The sequence below is a fragment of the Callospermophilus lateralis genome, chromosome 7 (assembly GCF_048772815.1).
Source record: "Callospermophilus lateralis isolate mCalLat2 chromosome 7, mCalLat2.hap1, whole genome shotgun sequence".
NCBI classification, from domain to species: domain Eukaryota; kingdom Metazoa; phylum Chordata; class Mammalia; order Rodentia; family Sciuridae; genus Callospermophilus; species Callospermophilus lateralis.
This window is the reverse complement of record NC_135311.1, coordinates 63,735,210-63,762,690: the sequence shown is the minus strand read 5'-3', so window position 1 is coordinate 63,762,690 and position 27,481 is coordinate 63,735,210. Positions and strand designations below refer to the sequence as shown.

The following is a 27,481-nucleotide window of genomic DNA, read 5'->3' as shown; positions in this document are numbered from 1 at the left end:
TAGCATTATCTTCTCTAACTCCATCCATTTACCTTCCAATGCCATGATTTTATTCTCTTTTATTACTGAGTAATATTCCATTGTGTATATATGCTACATTTATTTTATCCATTCATCTACTGAAGGGCATCTAGGTTGGTTCCACAGTTTAGCTATTGTGAATTGTGCTGCTATAAACATTGATGTGGCTGTGTCCCTGTAGTATTCTGTTTTTAAGTCCTTTAGCTATAGACCCAGGAGTGGGATAGCTGGGTCAAATGGTGGTTCCAGTCCCAATTTTCCAAGAAATCTCCATACTGCTTTCCATATTGGCTGCACCAATTTGCAGTCCCACCAGCAGTGAGTGTTCCTTTTCCCCCACACCCTCACCAACACTTATTTTTGTTTGTATGCATAATAGCTGCCATTCTGACTGGAGTGAGATGAAATCTTAGAGTGGTTTTGATTTGCATTTCTCTGGTCATAGGGTCTGGCAGAAAGAGATGGCCGGGAGAGGCTCAGTCCTATGGAAATCCCTGTAGAAATTGAAGTTGAGCATTAAAATAGAGTGTCAGTGCCCATCAGAAGAGCCCTCTCCCAGGTGTGCAGGGATTGGAACACTGTTCGTGATCAGATAGAAACTTACTTCTTAAGTTCTGGAGGCTGGGAAAGCCCAAGATCCAGGCACTGGCATCTGGCATTTGGGGAGGGTCTTCTTGCTCGTGTCCTCACATGGTGTAAGAGCAGAAGACAGAGAACCCACCCCAACCCCTTTTATAAGGTGTCTAATCCCTACCACTAAATAGGGAAGAGAGGTGGGAGGGAAAAAGAGGGAGAAGGGGGGTTGCACAGAAGATGGAAGGAGAACCTCATTGTTATACAGAATACATAGATGATGTTGTGATGAGAAAAAGAAAAAAAAAGTGTGTCACATTAGATTGGATAGAGAGAAAGGATGGGAGAGGAGGGGAGGAGTAGGGAGGATAGGAAGGGCAGCAGAATAGAATAGACAATATGATCGATGTATATACATTCCATGTAGGTATTATATATCAAAATGCATTCTACTGTCATGTATGACTAAAAAAATAAATAAAAATTTAAAAAAAGGTGTCTAATCCCATTCAACCAGGTGGGCTTGCTCACCTCCTACGGCCCTGTCTCTCCTTCCTTCCTTCCTTCCTTCCTTCCTTCCTTCCTTCCTTCCTTCCTTCCTTTCATCTTTATTCTTGAAGGTGATGTAATAGAGGGAAAATGTGACCTACTAAAGTGATGTTTCTGAACAACTTTTACAATTAAAAAATATTCTGTACCTTAGGAATTGAGGAAGTTAGGGCAGATCTAGATTTAACTCAGATTTCATCATTTATCAGTTGAGAGTCTAGACATATTTTTTTAACCTCTAAACCTCAGATTTCTCACTTGTGAAGTGAAAAGAATGATAGTTTGCATATTGGGCATTGTCAGGATTATGGACTTAGTAAATGGAAGCTAGTTTTCATAGTACAGTGTTCTATTCATTTGTTTTTACAATTTAAAAATAGAATACTAAGGTGGAGTGTGGGCAATTTGTTTCCCTGTCTTATGTAGTATTTGTGTTTCTCCTTTTTGTGTTTATTTCTTGCCCCCTTAAGGATTTCAGTTTTTCTGATTATCAAGTGAGGGTATGATTGCTCAGAAAAAGAAAAAGGCCAAGAAAAAAACATGTTTAGACATCAGGCCAACTCTCAAGTAGCAACTTCTGAAGTGGGGCTCCAGTCTATAAGTTCCAGCTCCATTCTGATCAGGACCACATCAAGGAGGTGGTGAATGATATCAGCAAGTTCCTCATGTGCTGCGGTATTTCAATGAAGCTATACTTTCAGGTTTGTCCACTACTTACTTTTTCGCATTTTTACTGGATAGGTTGTAAAATTTTAAATGCTACCCTCCCTACAGATAAGTGTGTACACAATGGTAGAAACAGGGTATTATTCTGCTTTAGTTATTTTATGACTAATTTCCTCCCTAAATGTTTGATGATTACAGTGTAAACCATTTTGTAGCCAAATAATTGGGCAGTTGGAGAATGATATTGGCCAAACTGTATTGTTATATTGTGTGCATGTATAAATATGTTACTACAAATCCCATCATTTTGTCCAACTATAATATACCAAAAAGAATAATGGGGGAAAATATGAATAAGAGCAAGAGAAAAATTAAAAAATAAATAATAGTGCAGCACAAAATAAAAATTTTGGTAAGGGTGGAGAAACAAGAGTACCAAAAAAGAAAAATAAGTCTTTGGCTTCAGTCAGTTTGTCCAGTACAATTTAAGACCACTGGAATCTAAACCTTCTTGTTATAGGCAGTACAGCACATTGATTGGTCTTTAATAAGCAAACTGATGTTTACAATGTCGATTGTTGATGCTTTGTCCTTAATTCAGTTTTCCATATTGTTGCCAAATTTAAAATGACTGTATTTGAATGAATTTTTTTCCCCCAATATTCAGACTTAATTCTGTTTTGCTGATTGGTAACCTCTTCTTATATTAAGGGATAATCACAGAATTTGTCTAGTCAGAAATAGATAATGGGATTTGTTTATCCTGAAGTAAAGAATTATATATCCCTGACTTCACCTTAGTATCTAAGTCTTTTAACTTTCAGTGTTTCTTTACTATCCAAATTTGATGTCAGTGATAATTAATAGTTAAGAGACAGCTCCTGTTCTTTTGTGATGAGGAGCAGTTCATTTTCATGTTCATAATTTTTACACTTCACTTTCATTGCATTTATACAATAAGGCCCTTCCTCGTCCTTCATAGAAATTTGTAAGATTTCAAATCTGTGTGTGTGTGTGTGTGTGTGTGTGTGTGTGTGTGTGTGTAAGAGAGAGAGAGAGAGAGAGAGAGAGAGAGAGGGGAGATTTCTGCCGTATTCCTTTGGTTAAAACTAGGTACACATTTTGTGCATATTCAAGAGGACAGGAAATAAACTGCCCCTCTTTTCAGGGAATGGAATATGTATATATGAGATATATATAATTTTTTAATGGTTGTTTTCTGATGTGCACTTTGAAAACCAGAATCTAAAAATACATCTCATGCTTACACTAAATTTAAGAGTCTATTTCTAACCAAATTATAATGTTCAAGTTGAAGTTCCCAAAATAACTGAACTAGAATTGAAGCCTCCAAAAGAGAAAAAAAATGATTATTTTTTTCTGGGCATTGAGGCTCGAACCCAGGGCCTCATGCATGCAAGGCAAGTACTCTATCACTGAACAACCTCCCTAGTCCCAAAGCCTCAAATTTTAGTGTTTGAATTTTCCTTAAAGCAGCAATCACAAGACTATGTTAATATATATATATATATATATATATATATATATATATATATATATTCCATATAACATATATGTATATGTGTGTGTATATATATATATATATATTTTAAATATTTTTGTTTGTTTAGCATTTAAGAATTGAATATTAAAGTGCATAGTTATGAACAAGCCCTGTTACATTGCAATTAATTTTTTTCATTCACACAGTATCCCTCAATTTTATAATATCCCCCAGTTTTTAAATCTGGTGAATAGAATTTTCATATAGGTGCCTCCAAATGGTAACACTGAGATTACTTACATATTTTAGGGAATATTCAAAAACATTCACCATACAGTCATTCAAATCCATTAAACCACTATAATGATCTTTTTCATTATCGGTGATTCTTTTTTTTTTTTTTTTTGCAGCTTAGTATTTTTTTAATATGACTGCAGAATGTATTACAGTTCTTATTACATATATAGAGCATAATTTTTCATATCTTTGGTTGTATACATAGTATATTCACACCAATTTGTAATTCATACCTGTACTTTGGATAATAATGATCATCACATTCCACCATCATTAATTACCCCATGCCCCCTCCCTTCCCCTCCAACCCCTCTGCCCTATCTAGAGTTCATCTATTCCTCCCATGCTCTCTCTCCCTATCCCACTATGAATCAACCTCTTTATATTAAAGAAAACCTTCGGCATTTGGATTTTGGGATTGGCTAACTTCACTTAGCATTATCTTCTCTAACTCTATCCATATCCTGCAAATGCCATGATATTATTCTATTTTATTGCTGAGTAATATTCCATTGTGTATATATGCCACATTTTTTTTATCCATTCATCTATTCAAGGGCATCTAGGTTGGTTCCACAGTTTAGCTATTGTGAATTGTGCTGCTATAAACATTGATGTGGCTGTGTCCCTGTAGAATGCTGTTTTTAAGTCCTTTGGGTATTGAACAAGGAGAGGGACAGCTGCATCAAATGGTTCCATTCCCAGTTTTCCAAGAAATCTCCATACTGCTTTCCATAGTGGCTGCACCAATTTGCAGTTCCACCAGCAGTGTATAAGAGTACCTTTTTCCCCACATCCTTGCCAACACTTATTGTTGTTTGTATGCATAATAGCTGCCATTTTGACCGGAGTAAGATGAAATCTTAAGAGTGGCTTTGATTTGCATTTCTCTAATTCCTAGTGATGATGAACATTTTTTTATGTATTTGTTGATTGATTGTAAAATCATCTTCTGAGAGGTGTCTCTTCAGGTTCCCTGGCCCATTTATTGATTGGGTTATTTATTTATTTATTTGTTTATTTTTTGGTGTTTAGCTTTTTGAGTTCTTTATATACCCTAGTGATTAGTGCTATATCTGATGTGTGAGGGGTAAAGATTTGCTCCCAAGATGTAGGCTCTCTATTCACTTCACAGATTGTTTCTTTTGCTGAGAAGAAACTTTTTAGTTTGAATTCATCCCATTTATTGATTCTTGATTTTTAATTCTTGTGCTATAGGAGTCTTATTAAGGAAGTTGGGACCTAATCCCACATGATGGAGATTAGGGCCTTCTTTTTCTTCTGTTAGAAGCAGGGTCTCTGGTTGTATTCCTAAGTCCTTGATTCATTTTGAGTTGAGTTTTGTTCATGGTGAAAATTTTCATTTTGTTGCATATGGATTTCCAGTTTTCCCAGCACCATTTGTTAAAGAGGCTATCTTTTCTCCAATGCATGTTCCTAGCACTTTTGTCTAATATAAGATAATTGTAATTTTGTGGGTTAGTCTCTATGACCTCTATTCTGTACCATCGGTCTACAAGTCTGTTTTGGTGCTAATCCATGCTGTTTTTTTTTTTTTTACTATAGCTCTGTAGTATAGTTTAATTTCTGGTATAATGATGCTACCCACTTTACTCTTCCTGCTAAGGATTGCTTTAGCTATTCTGGGTCTCTTATTTTTCCAGATTAATTTCATGATTGCTTTTTCTAATTCTATGACGAATGTCATTGGAATTTTCATCGGAATTGCATTAAATCTGTATAGTGCTTTTGGAAGTATGGTCATTTTGATAATATTAATTCTGTGTATCCAAGAGCAAGGTAGATCTTTCCATATTCTAAAGTCTTTGATTTCTTTCTTTAGGGTTCTATAATTTTCATTATATAGATCTTTCACCTCTTTAGTTAAATTGATTCCCAAGGTGTTTGTGTTTTTGTTTTTGATTTTTGGGGGCTATTGAGAATGGAGGTAGTTTTCCTCATTTCCCTTTCTGAAGGTTTGTCACTGACAGGGGGTACCAGAGATTGAATCTGGGAGCACTTAATCACTGAGCCACATTCCCAGTGCCCTCCACTCCACTCCTTTTTTTTTTTTTTTAATTTATTTTGAGATAGGATCTCACTAAGTTGCCTAGGGTCTCGCTCGGTTGCTAAGGTTAGGTTTGAACTTGAGATCCTCTTACCTGGGCTCCTTGGGGATTACAGGCATGTCACTGCACCTGGCTCCAGAGTATGTAAATATTATTAGAAAGAAGTTTCAGTAGGTTGATTTTGAAGTCTAAAATGGATGATTAAATTGTGAAAAGGTAACTTGTTATGGAAAATATTCTAAATATATTAAATATTATACTGGTAACAAAATCCATAGTGAAATGATACATCTGCCCTTTATTTAAAGGAGCATAGTTTTATAATAAAGATTTGTTCTTAACTGGCTTAATTATTTAAAATTTATTTTTAAGTTTGCATACAGTAAATTTTATTCATTACTTTTTTAATTTTTGAGGTGAAATTTAAAATGATGTATTCACTGACAAATCATTTACCTGAATTTAGGGCAAAACATGATGTTATTTAATATATCAATGGAAATACATTTTCAATAATACCAATAAGATTTTTAGGTAGGATCTCTGTTGTTTATTTTCCTTAGGAGTTTTATACCCTTTAAAATCTTCATTTTACATAGATGTTCCTTGTTTATCAGATTTTAAATGGTGGTAATTTAAAATAAGTTGAACCACTCCTTATTGGCAAAAAAAAATAATTTATGAGTTTTAATTTGTGAGTAGATAATTCAGAGAATAGGAAAGAAGAGGATTGGAAGCCAACTCTCAGTGAGAAAAGAGAAAAATGATAATAAGATACAGAAGGAGACTCCCTTTCAGATTAAAGGACAGAAAGGGAAATAAATTTATTTACTGAAATTTAAGTTTAAAAATTTGTGTGGACATTATCCTTTTATTAATAAGCATGCTGGTACTTTAACTTAAATAACAGATGTGTCACTAATAATTGAAAAGCTTATAAATTAATTTGTTTCTTAATATTTATTTTTTTAGGTATAGATGGACACAAACACAATGCCTTTATTTTCATGTGGTGCTGAGGATTGAACCCTGGTCCCGCCCGTACTAGGCGAGCGCTCTGCCCCTGAGCCACAATCCCAGCCCCTGTAAATTAAATTTTAAAAACCCAGAAAAACAATTGTTTTGAAAACTCACTCTCATACTAATGAGATTGATTTTAATGCTTGGTTTTTCAATCATGTTTTAAAAGATACATGTATCCTTCATTAGTATGAATTTTGAATTTAATAAGAATTTGTTTTACCTATCTTTGGAAGGTTGTTATCCAAATCTGAAAATTAGTATTTAGTTAATTTGAGTGGCTGGAACCTTTTTGTTTTGTTTTCCTTAAGTAAGGAAGTATATATAAACATATAAATGAAACCCACTATGAAAGATGAAGAGAATGCTATATAATAATATGCTTGTGTTTAAGTTTGAGTGTGATTTTCAGCTTCTTGAAGTATCAGACTATTTCTTGTTTACTTAACAGAGTTATTATAAGGATCACATTAGATATAATCTTCAGGCAAACAGTTAAAATGTTTACAATGCTGTAACTCTTTGAGGTAGTATTATTACATACATTTCTATAGACATGAACCATGTGGATTGAGAACTATTCCTGGACTTCTGTATTCAACCATCACAGCAATAAACCGTGGCCAGACAGCAAAGAGCTGTTTCACTGTTCTCTCCGTCTCTCTCTTTTTATTATTTTTTAAAATCTTTTTTTAGTTGTAGATGGACACATTACCTTTATTTTGTGTATTCATTTTTATGTGGTGTGGAGGATGGAACCCAGTGCCTAACACATGCTAGGCAAGAGCTTTACCACTAAGGTACAGCCCCAGACCCTCGCTGTTCCCTTTTGGTGTTCCTCGCTGTTCCTATTGGTCAAAGATTTGGCCAATACTTTGTCTTTTGCCTTCAAAATTTTGGACATTATTATTACCTTTTAATTCACGTCTGTTAGCTCTTAAAAAACTGAAAAGTGGGGTTGGGGTCATCGCCCATTGGTAGAGCACTCACCTTGCACTTGTGAGGCACTGGGTTCTATCCTCAGTGACCCATAAAGATAAATAAAGGTATTATGTCTATCTACAACTAAAAAAAAAAAAAAAAAAAAAACTGAAAAGTTAGCCTTTAAGAATAAACATTGTGGGGCTAGGGATGTGGCTCAAGCGGTAGTGCACTCGCCTGGCATGTGTGCGGCCCAGGTTCGATCCTCAGCACCACATACGAACAAAGATGTTGTGTCCGCCAAAAACTAAAAATAAATATTAAAAAATTCTCTCTCTCTCTCTCTCTCTCTCTCTCTCTCTCTCTCTCTCTCTCTCTTAAAAAAAAAAGAATAAACAATGTGGATAGACAAGTCACCTTTTGGTCTAATCAGAATACCCTTTTAAATGTATACTTTAATTGTAATGAGGCAGTAATACAAAAAGTCACTTGACTATTGCTTCAGGTGTTAAATGCTACTGTTGAGGCTAGACTTAGATAAGTAGCTTTGTGATTGGTTTATGGTCATATTTTCATTTACTCAAATGAGTTATAGAAATGATCATTCCTGACCCAAAAATCTAAAGTGAAAAACTTTTTTTTTTTTTTTTTTTTTTAGTACCATGTCTGTAGGAAAAAAGTTTCTGATTTTAGAGCATTATGGATTTTCAGACTGGTTTCATGCTGAATTGGTAAAGTCTATGCAAATATTCCAAAATCTAAAATATTTCTGGTTCCAAACATTTTAGATAAGGGATACTGAAGTTTTATATTTGTACATGGTACTTTTTATTTTAAAGAATACTTTGCTATGCAAAGAAATTTATTCATTCAATACCCATAAAGGCAAGTATTTTTAGCCACATTTCACCAGTGATGTGTATGTATAACTAAGATTAGAGGATTTTTGTCAACTTCTTATTGCTGATAAATAATGAACTTATTTGGAGCCCCAGAGGTTATTAATATAGAATGGTATATTCTATCCAGGTTATTGCACCTGCTTTACATGGCAGGCACTCTATAAAAGCATTGCTCTGTTTTCATTATTTCACTAGCTAATTCTGTACTCCATGGGGATTACCTAAATTTATGCTGATATGTAGCCATTGGATATACATGACTGTTTAAATTTAATTAAAGTAAAAACTTAACTCCTCAGTTGCAGTAGCCACCTTTTACATGCTCAGTAGTACATGATAGCTATCTGTGAGATATCTAAAAACTATGAAATTACTCCATTCTTACTTTGATAATAGTATAAATATTTTGGTAATTCTCTTTCCACTACTTATGTGCAAGGTGAGATTGCTCTGTGGTCTTATACATGTAGCAGATACAGAATTTGAAGTTTCATATCTCTATCCAGTGTCATTAGGTACATTATGAATAATTACAGGGGTACATCTATGTCTTATATTAAAGTACTGAAGGTATTCACTTAGACATATATACTTTGTGTTTAATTATTTTCTACTGCCATGGTACTCAAAAAGTTTTTCATTTTAGATTTTTAGGTTCAGAATGATCATTTCTATAACTCATTTGGGTAAATGAAAATATGACCATAAACCAATCACAAAGCTACTTATCTAAGTCTAGCCTCAACAGTAGCATTTAACACCTGATGTGAGTATATATTTAATTATTTGTGCTGTGTAAGTACTAGTTCAGGTTTATGGTTGCTCCCTGAGGAATAATGTGTTCTGAATTTCAAATAACAGATTTATAAACATTCTTCTAGGTTTTCAGTAGTTTAGAAGTATACCTTTGGGACATACCTTACCATTTCCAGATGGAGTGTCATTCAAGGGAGTTCAAAAAAAATCTCTGAATTTTAAAGGTGCAAGTCATTTTAATTAGGCTTGAAGGAATAGTGGAAAATACCTCAGTGCTTGGAAGTATTAATAAGTGCCATTATAAAATGTTGGAAGGAGAACACCAGCCTAATACTTCTTAATGGTTTTCATTTTGATTATGTAATGCTATTTTAAAATGAATTTTAATGAAAATTGACCACTGTAATTATGGTGCCTTATTTTTCTGTTTTATTGTTTGTTTTGGGTTTGTCTTTTAAATAGGTAAGAAAGGGAGATAAAAATCTCATCCATTTCAGATAAACTAATTAAGTTCATGGGTTTTTAAAAGTGCTTTCTAACTTTAAAGGCTTATTTTGTAAAACCATAACTTATTTTATAAGTGATAACTTCTGATGAATTCTAGATCCTAGATTTTACAGAACTATAGTTGGAACTTTCTAAAGCAATTTTTAATTTAACAGTAGGAATGAAATGAAAAGCTTAATGCCATTAAATGTTCTGTTATGAGAGATTCTGCTAAAATTTGCACTTTCAATTACGTGTCTTGTAGATTAACTAACTCTGCCCCACTCCAGGGTAAGTTAGGTAAATTTTTTTTCCCCAGAAAACTGTATTTACAGTCTCCAGGTAACTAGATAAAGCTGCTGTGCTTCAGGTTTCATTTCCTATAAATTCAGAAATTATTACAGCAAAAAATAGGTGCTTTTCCTAGCAGTGAGTTCTGATGCTTTTTCCCCTCCTTATTCTTTTCATTGCTCTCCCTGGTTAGATTAAGCTGAATTAACAAGACTGATTTTAAAATTATTGTCAGTATTTTTTAATAAAGGAAAACACAATTTTTTTCATTTTGTTTACTTAAATATTTCCGTGAAATGTTTGCAATATAAACAATGTGGTATTGTATTAATGCATGAGAACCAGACAAATAGAGCTGGCTGATCTGTTTTCACTTGATACGCTGAATGAAGCAGAAAATAAATGACACAAATAGGCAAAGCAGTAATTAAACGGTTACCATATTATAGGGGTAGTAGATAAACATTGGAATATTTTTACTGTTCTAGATGATTGATGTTAAGACTTTGGTTGAATTTCATTATATTCACATCTATAATACCTTTTGTCGTGATGGGCAAAATGTGCAGCTTATGCAGTTGAGGGGGAGAAATAAAGAATGACCATGCTCTTTTGCCCTTTTCAGTGCTTTATTCACTCAGATCACTCAATACAATTTCATTCTATAGGTTCTTAATTAAGAAAATTACAATCCTTAATGCTGGGCATTTCAATAGACAATCAATTTGCAGCAAAAAATTCTAGATTAATTCTAAGCACTGAAAACACACTTAATCTTGACAGGCGCATGACAGACATTCCCTCTGCATGCTAAGTTCAAGTGTCAGATCAAAAGTCTCAAACCTTAGGCTTTAAGTCCAACAGATGCACATTCACTCAGACTGTGGTGACCAGATCAGGAATCAAGGCAGGCTTCTCCTGTGGTGGAGCTGAAGCTGGCTGAGGAGGCGGTCATAGGAAAAGTCCTTTTCTCACCAGAGTCCAGAGGCTGCTGTAGAATTTGAAAGCAGAGGATCAGGCAGATGAGAAGAGTTGGGATGTCAGTCCAGGTTCTCATCAGACTCTCCAGCATTAGGGCATCAGTGTCGGCTGGCACTGAGGGGGCAAAGTTTATACTAAATTTTGGAGCTTCTGACCATCCCTTACAATCCCTATCAGCTGCCACTGGGTCTCTCAGTGCCATCATTTACCCTGGGGTTAAAGCATCTAGTCTGGTGGTCCCCACACTGATTTTGTTGCTTCTCACTCTTATCAGAGCGAGGGCAGCATGCCAGAGACTTTACTCAGAGTTTGTCAGGGTGGGGAGAAGTGACTTGTTTGTACCTGAGGGGTCATACTGGAGGGCTCCATAGGTGTGCCTGGTGAGACTGAAGGTTTCAAACTGGAGTTTTAAAATGAAATTTCTTAGGCTCAGGCCTAAGGCCGTCCTTATACCTTTGTAGTATTAATTAAACTTTATTACACTTGCAATGTGGCAACTATGACTTTAAAAACTGACAGGCATAGAAGTATTTTTATAAAATATATGCTTAATGACAATTTTATTTCCAAGTAATTTATTAAGATTTCACATATAAAATTAAATTGGAACTTTAATGTCTCTTTTTCATTAACTAAAACATTGAGGTTTACCTATAGATATGTTTGTTACTGAGTGTACCTGAGGCACATCTGTTTTCAAGGATACTTAGTTTGAATGGCTTTCAGATTTACTAGTAATAATCATTATTTATATATTAAGAATATAAGCAATTTCATTTCTATTAATTTATTTCATATTCACAACAATGTTATAAGGTAAAACAGATATTCTTATTAATTATCTCTTACTGTTTATGAATCTGAGATCAGAGAAGCCAAGAGTTTTATATATGATCATTTCAAGGCAGTGGTAGTTCAAGGATTGGAATCAAGATTTCTTAAAATCTTTTGTCTTCTAACACTAAGCAGCCACTTTATTCAGTATTGGGAAAGAACAGTCACTGCTCTTGCTTTACTCATTGTGTGACTATTTTGTTTTGTGGTGACAGGGCAGGAGATATTTAGTGTTGATGAACGAGCTGTTTAAACTTTTTTTTTTTTTTTAAAGATATTTTTAGTTAGAGGTTTCTTGCTTCTTTAAAGATAATTTGAGGTAGCTTTATTCTAAGGGGAAAAGAACATTTGGTAAAAACAGAACCTTTTGCTTTTTAACTTTTTATGGTACAAATGGTTAAGGGCTTGCTAATTTATGAAGTCCCAGGTGAAGTATTACCAGGGTATACTGTATACTGACACCCTAGTAGTTGACCCTTCTGCCCAAATATATAGGAAAGTTTATGAATCTGTGATTAACATTTAATTTAACTGATATATTCATTACCATTGATTTATATAGGTTTCAGAAATATGTTTAATCATAGGAATTTGGGATTTTTTATTTTATAATGCAATTTGTTAGCCTTTCAGAAACAGGTTTCTAAATAACTTAGTTACTGTTTATTAGTAAATTTTGGAGCTTCTGACCACCCCTTACAATCCCTTATTATTAGTTTATTAGTAAGTTGTTTTGGAACAACTTCAATATCTTTTTATAAACACTTCTTGTAGGAAAAAGGGAATTTGGTATTTTTTGTGGACAGTTATTGAAGTGTTTTGCAGTAATTTTTAAGACAACTTTTAGCAGGCATTCTCATGACAACTATTAAAAAAATTACTGAGGATCCCAAAGAATTTTCTTTTTTGTATTTTGTATCTATAACATATTACCTGCTATATTAGAGATTAAAACTGAGACAATTTAAGGGTATTTAATAATTTTAAAATACATTGGTGTCTATATATTTGATTTTCTTGACTCTGAGAAGGTCAGAATTTATGACCCTGGTTTATTTAGACATTTAGGTAATTAGTATTTTGTAATTCTTCCTTAATATCCTATTCTAATTTTTAATATTAGTGGTGGTGGTTGACAGTCATTTAAAAATCAAGCTCTTTTGTCCTGAGATTTCAAAATTTAAAAAAAAAAATCATATTCTTGAGTATTTCTCATGTATATTAATATCTGTTGATTTTATTGGGAATATTAGAAATGACTAACTGTTTTCTCTTTGAAGACTATTAATCAGCTTTGGGTCATTATAACAAAGTACAGAAGATAATTTATAAAGAAAAGTTTATTTTTGTTCACAGTCCATTATCATTTAACACCCCCATGGTTTGGGGCCTGTGGAGAGGCAGCACATGGTTGTGGGAGTACATGGTAGAACAAGTCGAGCTACAGAACAAAAGAGGAGAGGAGAAAGGGGATGGACTGTGATTCCACAGTCTTAAGGATGTATCCACCCCCTGTGACGCAGGGCTTTCCTTCTAAAGATTCCACCACCTTCCAGTAGTGCCATGCTGAGAACAGTGTGGGCCTTTGGGGAATATTTAGCATCTATACTATTGCACTACCATAGATTAGGTTTCAAAAAGAATCCAGTACAATTCTCTGTGATGATCATCACTCAACCTTGGTTTTGGTAAGTAGCCAGAAATATTAGCATAGACTAGTTTTATAATATAAAGAAGGGACTAGGTTGTACAAAACTATGATTTTACAGTTTTTCCTTAAAACTATCAAGTTGTACTATTTTCCAAGAAGTTTGTTTTATTTCAGTGCTACTGGATTCTGTTTCAAAGCCAACCTTTATAACCTATATCTTCTGTTGATTAAGATAATAGGAACTGCAAATGTTGATAGAGGGCTTACCATGTTCCAGAAATTGCTGTAAGTGCTTTATATATTTTAATTCATTTAATCTAACAACTCTTTGAAATGACCCTCTTTGTCTTCTCTTTATAGGTGAGGAAAGTAGGCGCAGAGAGATTAAGTAACTTGCCCAAGTTTCTCAGCCATGGAGGTAGAATTTGAAGTCAGGGAGTTTGGTTCCAAAGGCTATCCTTTTTAACCACTCTGCCATATTGGCTTAACTAAGTAAACTTAACCCCCATAATTACCAAACAGTTGTTTATTTAATTAATATAGCTCATTAAGCTGGATATTCATATTTCTCCTGAGGATTAAAAATTATAAATGATTTTTTTTAAATTAGGTTTGTGGGGTAATGCCAACTGTACATAAAATTCCTAAAATGTTTGACTGGCTTGTATTTTATTTTTAAAACAGACTTTGTTTTTTAGAACAGTTTTAGATACACAGAAAAATTGAGAACAGTATATGGAATTCCCATATAATCTTATGCCCAGTTTGCCTTATCTTCATAAGAATTAATGAACCAATTTTGACAGTAACCAACAATAATGCTACCTTTTTATTGAACAAAGTTAATATTTTATTCAAATTTTCTAGATTTCCCCAAATGTCCTTCCCCCCCCACCAATAAAAAATGTCCTTTTGTCTTCCAGGATCCTGTTATAGTACATTTAATGGTCATGTCTCCTTAAGTTCTCCCTGTCTCTTAAGTTTCTCATTTTTGGTGAGAAAAGTTTCAAGGAGTACTGCCTAGATATTGTGTAGCATGCCTTTGGTTAGAATTTTCTGATGTTCTCATGATTAGACTGAGGTTGTGAAACATTGGGGGAGAGATTACAGATTTAAAGTGTTTTATTTTTTTTCATCACATTATCTCAAGGGTACTTGCTACCAACATGACTTAACATTGTTGTTGTTGACCTTGATCAACTGTCGTATGTGGTGTTTGTCAACTTCTACAGAGTAAAATTACTGCTTTTATCCTCCTATACATATGTTACTTTTTGGAAGAAATCACTATCATACCTCTATGAGGGCAAAGTTATGTACATAAAGTAGTTAGTATTCTTTTACAAAAGAGGTTTGTTTTTTCTCCATTTATTAATTTATTCAGTCATTTATACCAATATGAACATATGGATATTTATTTTATACTTTAGGTACAACATCGATACTGTTTATTGCTCCAATTGTTCCAGCTTTGGACACAGGGAACCTTTTCAGTATCCTCCTTTTCCTTCCCCTTCTCCCCCTGATCTGCTGACTCTACTAATCTTTTTATTATTTCAATTAGTACATTTTAATTATATGTGTGTGTGTGTGTATAAAATCAGGATCACTGTGGTATTTTCATACATGGACATAGCATAATTTGATAGATTTTGTTCCATAATACTTTTCCCTGCCCTCTCCTCCTCCTTCCCTCCCTCTTCCTTACCTTCTGGAACTACATGATGCTTTTGATTCAGCTTGTATGTTTTCTGCCCCTGTCCTAGAATTAGTCATTTCTCAAAGGAGTTCTGATGTCTTTTATTGGCAAATGGTTCAGGAACCAATATCTGTGTGCTAGGTATGCTTATTGCTACTGGGGTGTCATTTGTTTAGACCCTCTTAGCTGACAGCAAAGAAATACATGTCTGTGCTGATCCACATGTTCATAAACACATATCCATAAATATTTCTATATGTAACCATTTATAGCAAGCCAAACATCAGTTCTTCCAACTTTAATTCATCACTACCTGGATTATTATATTCTCCTCTCCCTCTTTATTTCTAAATTCCACTCTATAACAGTGAGATGTCTGGCTTCTACCATGTTATCCATTTATTCACATGTTTATGTCCAGTGTACATCTATAATGGTGTCAGTTGTAAATCCAAATTCCCATTGAAAAAACTTTTTCAGTTGTAGCACAGTATTTCCTTTGCCATTAGTCTTACTCATTTAATATACTTAGTTCCAGAGTTAATTAGGCTAGTATTTGATCTCCTGTTTTTTTTTATTTTCCCTGTCAATAAAATTTGATAGATGAATGAATCAGATTTTTTCCTGGAAGGCACTGTTTTCTCTCTTGCTTCTAGCACTCTATGGACCACTCTGTTGCTTCTCTCTGAATACTCTTTGCCCTGATATACCCAGGTCTTTATCTTGTCTTCCTGGCACCTCCACCCATTGCTCCTCTTGTTCTACACATTTATTTCACTCTTGATAGTACTGTTAACAAATGGAATAATTTGTTTAATGATTATCTTCCAACATTTCTGAAAACAAGAATATACATTTAATTATAACACCACATTTAATTTTTTTTGGTTTTGAAGCTGAACTATTTCAGTAGGGAGGCATTATAACATTAAGAGCATGGATTCTGGAATTATGTGTGCTAACTTTATAAATTCTGGCTCCCCAGTTTAATAACTTGGTAAATGTAGATGAGCTTCATTTCTCTCATCTGTACAGTGGAGAATTTGGGGGTTTACAGCTAATAAAATCATGAACATTAAATGGGAAAATATATCTTTTAAGCATTTTTAAGAGTGTCTACCCATACTGAGCATTTGGTAAATATTAACCATTATTAAATGCTGTTGCTATGTAAAGTCAAGGAAAGGAGATTTATAGCATAATACTATGTTTAAGATGATTATCTTTTCAAACTTCTGAAGATTGATTACTTCAGAGTCCTAAAGGTAGGTTGATAATACATACTGTTTTGCCTGGGATGATAATCCAGAATATGCCTGTTATGCTAGCATGATTATGAAGAGCATCCTCCTTTTACTCACTAAAGTATTTTGGTTTGGGAAAATTATATGGTCACTTAATTTTGGGGGATTATAAAACTCTTATCTGCATCCCTCTGGCAAGGGGGTATAAATGAGCACAGGAGGCTAGGATTAGACTAGTGGGTCCTGGGAAATGTGCACATCTAAGAGGGTAGCACTGCTTCGCTCCAGCTGCTGAGGAAGATAGCAGGCCTGGTATAATATAATCTTGTTTTTTTTAGAGTAGGCAGAAATCTGGAAAATTTAAAATGGTTCACCCAATTTTTCACCATTACCAACTAATTAAATTTTTCTAAATAGCCCAGAATTTCATTAAAATATCAATGCATTAGATCATATGTAATTTATATTGAATTTTTTAAATATGCAGGTCAAATGATGGTCCTTACATATAGCCTCAGAGTTACTGTTCCCAATAACTGATAATTCCTTAATGGAAAGAATTAACTCTAATGTAGAAATTGAACATGTATTTTTAAACATTAGTTATGTAAACATCAAACTTTTTAGGACTCTTAATGTAGTTACCACATATATTAAATATATGATAGTAAAAACTGTAAGACAGGAAATACCTTATATGGTTGTTTGAAGGAAAATCTGGAGAGTATATGTAGACTGAGAAAACTGAAAAGGGTAGTGCTAAATTGACAATAAAATTGTGAAAGTCTTTGAAATCCTTAATGAATTAAAATGACCAAGAATTTTCTGAAGGCAACATAACTGCAAGAGTAGAATTAGAAGTGAATGTGTAGTAGGCAACAATTGTGGGATGCTTTCTAATGCCTTTCACTTGAAATGTATTTCATGTGATATTTTGTAGCTTAGATTTTCAGGACTTTTCTTTGGAAACAATTTTTTTTTTCCTTTTTTAAGACTGTTTTAAACAATTTATTCTTATACGTCTGGATGAGCTTCTCCATGTTTAAAAGTCTGTAATGAGTAAGCATCAGAACCTCAATTCTGTCGATCTTCAAAATGCTGCAGAAATGCTTACTAGAAAAGTGAAAGGTAAGGATGATATATTAAAAGTGGGTAGCTGTGGGCAAAAAGGCTCCAGTGAGACATTTTGTTTCATAATGTATAACCATTTTCTCTGATGGCATTTGTATGAGGTTTAGCAATAGAGTTATGTATACTTGGATATTTAAATACCTCCAGTAAGTCACACCTACAGCTTTCCTTCTCTTAAAAGTGAAAACTTTACTTGTCAATGAACACTGTAAAACTACTAACTTGAACTATACAACTGATATTTAAAATTTGAACTTTATGAATGAGTTCATGATATTTTGAGGTAGTTAATTAGTGTACAAGTATCTTTGTTATGTTAGAACAAGTGGTGTTTAAAAATGTTCAGTTGTAGCAATTCCAGTTTGTAAAAGGAACCAAGTGGAGAACAAGGCTTATAAGATTTGAAAATGAAAATTATATAATTAATAAGTTTATCTTGTGTGTGTGTGTGTATGTGTATACTCATAGCATATGTGTGCTAACACAGTCAAGAATTGAGACTTTCCAGTTAAATGACTTACCACTCAAAATTGTAAAGTTATTCTGGGCTGCAACATATAAGAATTGAGAGTGAAGGAAGTATTTAGGTCAGTTAGGAGATTGTTAGAAGTAATGGGCAAGATAAGGATTGAAGGTCTGATTTAAGGCAGACACTGGGATGTGGTAGTGGTAGGTTGTTGATTGTTGTCTAGAGGAGATGGATGTCAATTAACAAAAACAAGACAAATTGAACATATTAGGGGTTATGGAGAAGTTTGGAGTTGAAGGTGTGGACTTAGGAATTGATGTATGGGTGGTAGATAATTTTAAGTGGGAAAAGTGGGTAGCTTCTCTTGTGGCTTTTAAAAATATGCCTAATAATCAAATTTGTTTTAAATGGATTGTTTACAAGTACCATTTAACTCAGGAAAATTTGTGTCTATAGATAGTAAAATTTCCATGCTTGGAAATAGCGACCTAGTTCAATTGTTTTCAGTGGCTACTGTGTGCAATCGGGATGTCCTGGGGAAGGGGTGCCTTGTGGTTGGTGTGATGACTGTTGTTACATGGGATTGTTAACTGTTTTACTTTTGCGTTGGGTGAAACTTAAAAGGGGAAGATTACTTGTGAAATTTACTTTCAGCAAGAATTGTGAGACTAGAAAACTTTAAAAAACTGTTCGTTGGGGTAAGCTTATGTGTTTTTAAATAAGATCTTCCTCCCTGTCCCTACTCCTAATCTTGAAGCACCCTAAAAATATATTGATATTGTAAATGAAAAATATTCAGTGATCTGCAAAATGGAGATAAGAGCTTATTTAATGCTTTGATTTAATGATAATTTAGTTTTGAAAACCCAGAAAAGCAAGGTATAGGTGAAAACCATTTTTTTAATGTCTATCCTGTGCCAAGCAATCTAAGTGCTTTGCATATTTCAGTCTTTGCAAAAACCTGTAAATATATATTTTTGTTATGCTTATTTTAGAGAGAAATATTAAGGAAAACTCCTATAGGATAAAAAAAAAGCTGTAAAAGTTTGAAGATCATTTAGATCATTTAGTCTTAACCCCCTGATTACATTTTAAAAAACAGCAGTGACCTAAGCAATTGACTTATTTGGAGTTCTTACCCATCAGATGCATTTTTCAAATTTGCAGATAAGACATTTTCAGAACTCAGGAATTTATGCTGTATTAGTATTTTCATTTATTTAGGTCAATTTTAATAGTGCCCTTGTTCGCTATTATGAGGTCAAGTAATCTTTTGAATATTATTTCCCACGATGACTGTCATTACATGGGATTGTTAATTGTAATATTGTTAATTGTAATATAAATAAAAAGGAGGTTTTATTTAGGTTTTTCATGTTCTGTATTTTGCCCTTCATTTATAAAGGCAATCATTATATTATAATTATACCTCCAAGACTATAGAAGTTTCATGTTTTCTTTCTATTCTTCAAACTTGATTCTTTCAATATGCAGTTTATTTACACAAGCAAATACAAATTGTGGGAGAGGGTATTCACCAGTGAACTTTTTTTTTTTTTTACTTCAGCCTCTTTGCCTACCCATATCTTTCCCTAGATAAGTAATAACTACTACTGCTTTTTTTGTATCTTTCCAGAGATATATTACACATATACAACCCTCTACATGTGGGTCTCATTAAATTCTGACAAATGCACATTTCTGTGAAAACATCATCATAGTCATAGTAATGTTTATTCCCCTTATAATTCTCCACCTCCTCTTTCACAAATTTTGATGTTTTGTTTTTGTTTTCATTTAGTTCTAAAATACTTTCTAATTTCTCTTCTTCTTTGACACATGGGTTTTTCAGAAGTTTGATATTTAATTTTCTGATATTTGGGAATTTCACAGAGGTCTTCTATTATTTATTCCTGATTTAATTCCAGGTAGTCACAGAATGTGTTTTGTCTGATATGAATACTTTCAAACTCAGTGTGAGACATGTTTTATGGCCATAATATGGCCTGTGTTGGTAAATATTCGTTTGAAAAGAACATGTGTTTGCTGTCAGTAGTTGGAGTGCTCTATAATTGTCTGTCTTGTCAAGGTGGTTATTAGTATCATTCAGATCTTCCTACCCTTACTCATTTTCCATCTGTGTGTTCTGTCAGTTGCAGGGAGGGCTATTGAAATCTCTGCTATCACTGTGAGTTTGTCTATTTCTTGTTGCAGCTCTATCAGTTTTTGCTTCATGCATTTTGAAGTTCTGTTTATTGGATACATAAGTGTATAGAATTGTTAGGTCCTCTTGATGACCTGACTCCTTCATAATTATAAAATCATGTCCATCTGTGTCCCCCCCGCCCCACCCCCTGTAATTTCCTTTGCTTGAGAATCTACATTGTATAATATTAGGCAATAAAGTGGGGCAGTTATAAGCTTACCATGGTGTTTCTTGTCTGTCAGGGGACTACTGTTCTTTATTGCCAGATAATCCAGTGTCTTGAAAAATGTTGTTTCTTAAATTTTATACAGGTTTTTTTCCAGTTGTTTCGGGCTTAGTTATAACCAGTTTCTTGGCCCAAACAGAAGTTTTTAGAATATTTTTTAAATTGCTTGCACTGTTTTTGAAGTTTTCCTTTTTGTTTGTATTATGGATATTTAGAAGAATATAATGAAATGTGTGGACCCCCCCTCACCCCCCACTAATCTACAAAGGTTTATACATGTAAAATCTAATTGTAATTTCATGGAGTTTATAGGCTTGAGGTTAATTCATCCCAATTTATTAGAGTCCTTGCTTTCCAACTCTATTTGCCTATTTAGAATCACCTGAGAGCTTTTGAAAAAATATCTGTGCCTTACTCCAGAAATTTTTTTTTTTGTACCAAGGATCCAGGGGTGCTTAACCATTGAGCCAGATCCCCAGACCTTTTATATATTTTGTTTAGAGACTTCAAATCTTTGGTGATGGAGCTGACTTTGTTTTTAAAACTCTCCATCCAAGATTTAAAATGATTGGTAAAACAGAGGATGGCTTCTTCACCACATGATTTGTCTACCTGCACCTTACTGGTATGGATACTAGAGAGGATAGGATACATAGAACCATTTCCTCCTTAGTACCAGCCTGAGTAGCATGGTTTATTAACTTAAAAAGAGAAAAGCCAATTCCACCTTCAGAGTTTGTCTTAGTAAATTGTATTTGAGCGCTTTTATCAAGAGTGCATACAGAAGTTAAAACTCATTTTGTTGTTTCATAATTTGCATTAACAAAGGGCAAAATGTCTCTTTATAAACAAAAGACACCCAAAAGACTTAAAAACAGCATACTACAAGGACGTAGCCACATCAATGTTTATAGCAGCACAGTTCACAAAAGCTAAACTGTGGAGCCAACCTAGATGCCCTTCAGTGGATGAATGGATTAAAAAAAAAGTGGCATATATACACAATGGAATGTTACTCAGCAATAAAAGAGAACAAAATCATGGCATTTGCAGGTAAATGGATGGCATTGGAGAAGATAATGCTAAGTGAAGTTAGCCAATCCCAAAAAAACAAATGCTGAGTGTTTTCTCTGATATAAGGAGGCCAACTCATAGTGGGGTAGGGAGTGGGGTAGCATGGGAGGAATAGATGAATTCTAGAGAGGGCAGAGGGGTGGGACGGAAAGAAAGGGGCCAGGGGATTAGCAAGGATGGTGGAATGTAATAGACATCATTATCTAAAACACATGTATGAAGACATGAATTGGGGATATGAAAAATTGTGCTATATATGTGTAATAAGAATTGTAATGCATTCCACAGTCATTTATTATTTTTTTAATCAATAATAAATAAATAAATGACAGCTCTGTGTCAATTAACATAGATCTCAGTGACCCAGAGCCTATTATGAGCAATAAAACTATGAAAAATAGGAATTTAAATTCTCTGAAGCACTGAATTTTTAAAAAATGTGATATGTTGTGTTATAGGTTTTCTATAGATTTAAATGTATATAAAATTTCAGTTATTGGTGGCTCATAGTAAATATGTGCTTCCTATTGATTTCATTGAGCCACAGTGTCTTTAACCCCAGAAAGTAGTAAGCAAGAGAAAAATAACACAAAAAACTCTTTTTTAATATATTTTTAGTTGTAGGTGGACACAGTACCTTTATTTTATTTTTTTATGTGGTGCTGAGGATCAAACCCAGTGCCTCACACATGCTAGGCAAGTGTTCTACCACTGAGCCACAACCTCAGCCCAATACAGAACACTCTTCATGAAGAGGTCTGGTGTAACGACTCTGACTTTAAGACAGATTGATTTCACATTAAGTCATTTTTTATATGTGTCAAAAATATTTAAAGCATAGAGTTAGGGAGTTTAGAATACCAACTACTTTCATGCAAACTGATTTTTTTATGATTTCCTGAGTGAATACCTGGACATCTGATTGATTTTGTATATTAGCCCTTTCAGTTTCTGGATCTTTTAATTAAATAATGGTCAGTTTTTAAAGGATTAAATGATTTTGTGTGAATCTAGTTCCAAATATTTTCTCCCTCATTTATTGTAAGCAACCATTCCTTGTAGCTGTGAATTTCACAGAAGTTAATGAAGACAACAAAAACGATCTGTTCCGAGAAGTGTATTCTTCAACTGAAACATTGGCATTTACCTTTAGGAATATGTAAGTAGAGGACTGTCATTTAAAGGTACTCGGCCTAAGTCTGTTCCAGTATATTGCATGTACAATCCATAGAAACTGAAGTATTAACTGTAGTGACATATTATCACAACTCTGAAAAAGACACATCCTGTGTTGCTCTATTTAATGTATTTGGAGGTGTCTTTATAGCTATTTAGAAGCAACATTCATTTGCAAGTGACTGATTCATGTGAATAGATTTTCTAGGAGTTTTTTATCAAGTTCTTACTTAAAACAGATTGTCCTCGATGACATGATTGTAAAGCCTATAACAAAGAAGCATAATGATATTCTTTTCTTTTCCTTAACCTCTCTGAATAGCTTTACAAACTTCCTTATGGAAGATGTGGGCAATGACGCATTGTTACAACTGCCTGTTTCTCAGGAAAATAAGGTAGGCTGTTTGTGTCAGAGTAAATCCTTTAATGTTTTTAACCAAGTATTTCCTAATCTCAGAATTACTCCTTCATTGTTAAGTTTATAAATTACCGTATTGTGGTAAGAAAACCAGACCAATTCATTTAAAATGTGAGAATATGATCAGTTTCTAGAGCAATAATTTGGTAATACTTTTTAAGTGGACTGAACCATTAAGAGAGCATGCCTGATAATTTATAACGTATGGTATAAAGCCTAAAATTTTAGAAAGGATTTTTTTAACCTTTTTTCCCTACTGATTTTGACACAGATCTTGAGACTGATGAAACTTGGGGGGAAAAAGTGAGGGAGGTGGTAAGCTCACATATCATACTTTTTTTTTTTTTTTGGCCAGGACACTTGTTATCTCTGTAGGTCTTAATTCTCCCAACTAGCATCTCTATACTTTTGTCATAGGATTGGGGTTATGATTTCTAATTGGAAAAAAATTAATTTCTTTGGAATATTAAAACATGAGGAATGTATGGAGAATGTTTTCTTAAAGATCTATAATATGGAATATTTTCAGTTGACTGATTATTTTTTTACTTAATGAAAGATATTTAAACATACTCCCTCAGGGACATGTGTTGATAATTCCTGTTAAGAATGATCTGATCCATTAACAAGGCCCTAAGCAACTTAGTGAGAGTCTGTCTCAAAATTTTTTGAAAAATGGCTGGAGCTGTGGCTCAGTGGTTAAGCACCCCAGGGTTTAAGCCCTGGTACTACAACAAAAAAAGAGGATTGATCAGATCCAAAAAGGATTTCAATAAATGTACCAGGGACTTGTATTATATCAAAATAATATAAAAACTTAAGCTGGTATGGTGGTGCATGCCTATAATCCTAGCAGTTCAGGAGGCTGAAGTAGGAGGAGTGCAAGTTCAAAGCCAGCCTCAGCCTTAGCAAGACCCTGTCTCAAAATAAAATAAACAATAAGGCAAGGTGGTGCATGCCTATAACCCCAGTGGTTTGTGAGGCTGAGGCAGGAGGACTGGGAGTTCAAAGCCAGCCTCAGCAATTTAGCAAGGTCCCAAGCAACTCAGTGAGACCCTGTCTCTAAATAAAATACAGAAAATGGCTAGGGATGTGCCTCAGTTGTTAAGTGCCCCTGAGTTCAACACTCAGTACCAAAAAATCAAATCAAAAATAAAAAGTGCTAGGGATATGTGTCAGTGCTTAAGTACCCCAGGTTCAATCTCTGGTATCCCCAGCCCCCCAAAAGAAAACCTTAAGATCTTTCTTAAAATGATACAAAATATGAACATAAATGCTTAAGGCATTTGGTACACGTATTGCAAACATGACTAGGAATGTTTCTAAAATCATCCATTGATAAATGGAAAATAAGGAAGAATCTTAAAATTGTCAAGTATTTTACTGTTATACATGTTTCTTCCTCAATTTTACCTTTTAAAATTGTTACTGATTCTTCAGAAAATAAAACATTTTATGTATGTAGCAAAGCTCTGAACAACTTAAATTTTAGGTATGAATCATATTTCCTATTCCTGCTTCTCTAATGTGGACACATACAATTCCTTTATTAGGAAAATACTTTTCCCCTTTTTTAAAAATTTTGTGCCTTGTCTTTCCTTTTTGGAAGTTTTAATTTTCCCTAGAGATTAAGATTAAAAAGCTCATGATGATATAATCCTAATAATAAAATTACATTGTTTGATGAAGGTTTTTGAAAAATATACTTTAAAAATAATAGCCGCGGGCTGGGGATGTGGCTCAAGCGGTAGCGCACTCGCCTGGCATGCCGGGTTCGATCCTCAGCACCACATATAGACAAAGATGTTGTGTCTGCCAAATACTAAAAAAATAAATATTGAAATTCTCTCTCTCTCTCCCTCTTTCTCACTCTCTCTCACTCTTTCTTTAAAAAAAAAAATAATAATAATAGCCGCAATTCATTTTAATAGTGCTTACTATGTACCCTCTGCTGTGCTAATAACATTACATCATCTTAATTCTTAAAACAGCCTTATGAATATAGTGCTCTTATCCCTTTTTTATAGAAGGGCAAACTAAAGTTAGGTGAGTTTAAATGTGTAATCCCATGTCATAGAGCGAATAATGGAGCTAGACTTGAGAACCCAGGTCTTTTTGATCCCTTTTGCATTGAATCCCTACGTACCTTATATTACCCAACCAAGTAGATCAAATTTGTTGAAGATTTAATGATTTGGGAGCTGGAGTTGTGGCTCAGTGGTAGAGTGCTCACCTAGCATGTATGAGGCCCTGGGTTCGATCCTCAGCACCACATAAAAATAAGTAAATAACTAAAGGTATTGTGTCCAACTACAACCAGAAAATAAATATTAAAAAAATTTAACAATTTTGATAGATGCAGTTTTCTAGCCCTGCTAATATTAATATGGTAGCCATTAGTCACATCTAGTTCTTTAAATTTAATTAATAATTGAATAAAAGTAAAAATTTGCTTCTTAGTCATGTTAGATACTTTTAAAACGTTCAGGTAAGTAGCTACAATGTAGTTAATAACTACCATATAGGATATTACATATACAAAACTTTTGCATCTTTACAGAAAGTTCTATGCTCAGCTGTCCAATAAACTTTCAAGGATATGCTTATCATATAATAAAATGGTAAAAGATGGCTGGACAAGGCAGATCTGTATCTTCTATTTAGATAGCAATCTATTTAGATCACTTCTTTGACTTCCTAATATTTGGGGGATATGCAGAATTTAAATTTTTGCATAGATTCATGCATATTAACTAATGCTGTTATTAATGTGATTGTTCATCCTTGGATCTTAAAAACTACTGTGGTAAAAGTAATTCTTAGAAAGTGTTCTGGTATTTAAACAGACTTCTCAGGCCCTTTGAAAGGTTTTAAATACTTGAAATTCTTTAGCAGTAATTATGCCAAAGTAACAAATTGGAGTGAAAAATTTCTGAAGCAGAGATTTGTTGTCTTCTGCACTAATCGTAAATTTGTTTTCTTCCATGTTGTAAAGTCTTTAGAAAACATTTCTGTGGACTCAGTGGAGTCATCCAATGGAAAAGGTAATATTCAATGTACTTATAAGTTTTGTCAAACATTTTGCAGTTTCTTTAACTAAGTGTTCTGGATTACTTAATCTCTTCTTGATTAGTAACCTAGTGTACCTAATGTATTCATTTTTAGTACAAAATGATATATAAAGTGTTGTGTATAAAACTTGAAAGGAAAATCCCAATTGAGTAGGTAAATAATTTGATGATATAGACTGATCAAGAATATAAGACTTGTAACTTGAATAATAGAAATACATATTAAGACAAAAATATATTGTAACTTGAAACCATTTTATGTTTAAATTGTGCCCTTTGTCTGAATGCTGCTTTGTTTAGAATTACTACAGACCATATTTAATAAATACTTACGCTGATTTTTTTTCTTTTCAGGAAATTTTTCTCCTGTAGAATTAGTCAATGTGCTATTAAAAAACACTGATTCTATTGAATTGGCCTTGTCATATGCTAAAACTTGGTCAAAATATGCAAAGAACATAGTGTCATGGGTTGAAAAAAAGCTTAACCTGGGTGAGTTGTCTTTTGGAACATCTGATTAACTTTGGAGTATAAGAACTAAATTGTTTATGATTCATTTTCTATAGACTAAGTATTATGATTACAGATTAGTTATTTTATTGTAATAAATAAAGTCATTATTCATTTTCTCTTCTCGAAATAGAATTTCTTACACAAATGTACTTGTTGAACATTTACGTGGGTCAACCATTAGACCTAGAAGTCATATTGTAATGGGTGAAAAGAAATACAATCAGATAGTATGGTTAAAGGAGATAACCGCAACAATAGATGTTTCAGCAGAAGGCAGTGAAAGCTTAGAAGAAACAATCCAACCCCAGCCCATGCTGGGGATTAACCCAGCACATCATGCAGGCTAGGCAAGCACAGTATATGCTACCACCACTGAGCTACAGTCCCAGCTCGAAGAAACATCTTAACAGCTAATATTAACCTATAGTTTTACAGTTGAAAAAAGGTTTTCATATGCATTTTCTCATTTAGTCCTACAAAACCCTGGGAAGTAGGCAAGACAAGAATTCTTAGCCCCATTTACAGATAAGACAAACAAGTGATTTTTCTTAAGGTCATACAGCAGATTTACTTAAGGTCATAGAGCATAACTGGAATAAAATAGAATCTATCAAAGCCTGGGCTCTTTCCACTGTGTTGTTTGTTTTTAATAGGGAATGCTAATTAAAATCACTTGAATAGCCTTAAAAAGGCCTAGGTTTCATTTCTCAGAGAGGTAAAGTCCAGTCAAGTG

The 27,481-nt window shown here is 33.8% G+C and overlaps 1 protein-coding gene across 1 annotated transcript in view; it reads left to right on the top strand.

Annotated features, from left to right (window-relative positions):
• The first annotated feature begins 17,504 nt into the window (after positions 1 to 17,504).
• The window catches only part of LOC143404350 (rho GTPase-activating protein 29-like), a 42,398-nt gene continuing 32,421 nt past the window's right edge, over positions 17,505 to 27,481 (top strand). The window contains exons 1-5 of the mRNA XM_076862542.1: positions 17,505 to 17,592; positions 22,633 to 22,729; positions 23,069 to 23,141; positions 26,160 to 26,208; positions 26,590 to 26,727. Of these exons, the coding sequence (XP_076718657.1) occupies positions 17,520 to 17,592; positions 22,633 to 22,729; positions 23,069 to 23,141; positions 26,160 to 26,208; positions 26,590 to 26,727 (430 nt within the window). The 5' untranslated portion in view covers positions 17,505 to 17,519. The remainder of the gene's footprint in view (positions 17,593 to 22,632; positions 22,730 to 23,068; positions 23,142 to 26,159; positions 26,209 to 26,589; positions 26,728 to 27,481) is intronic.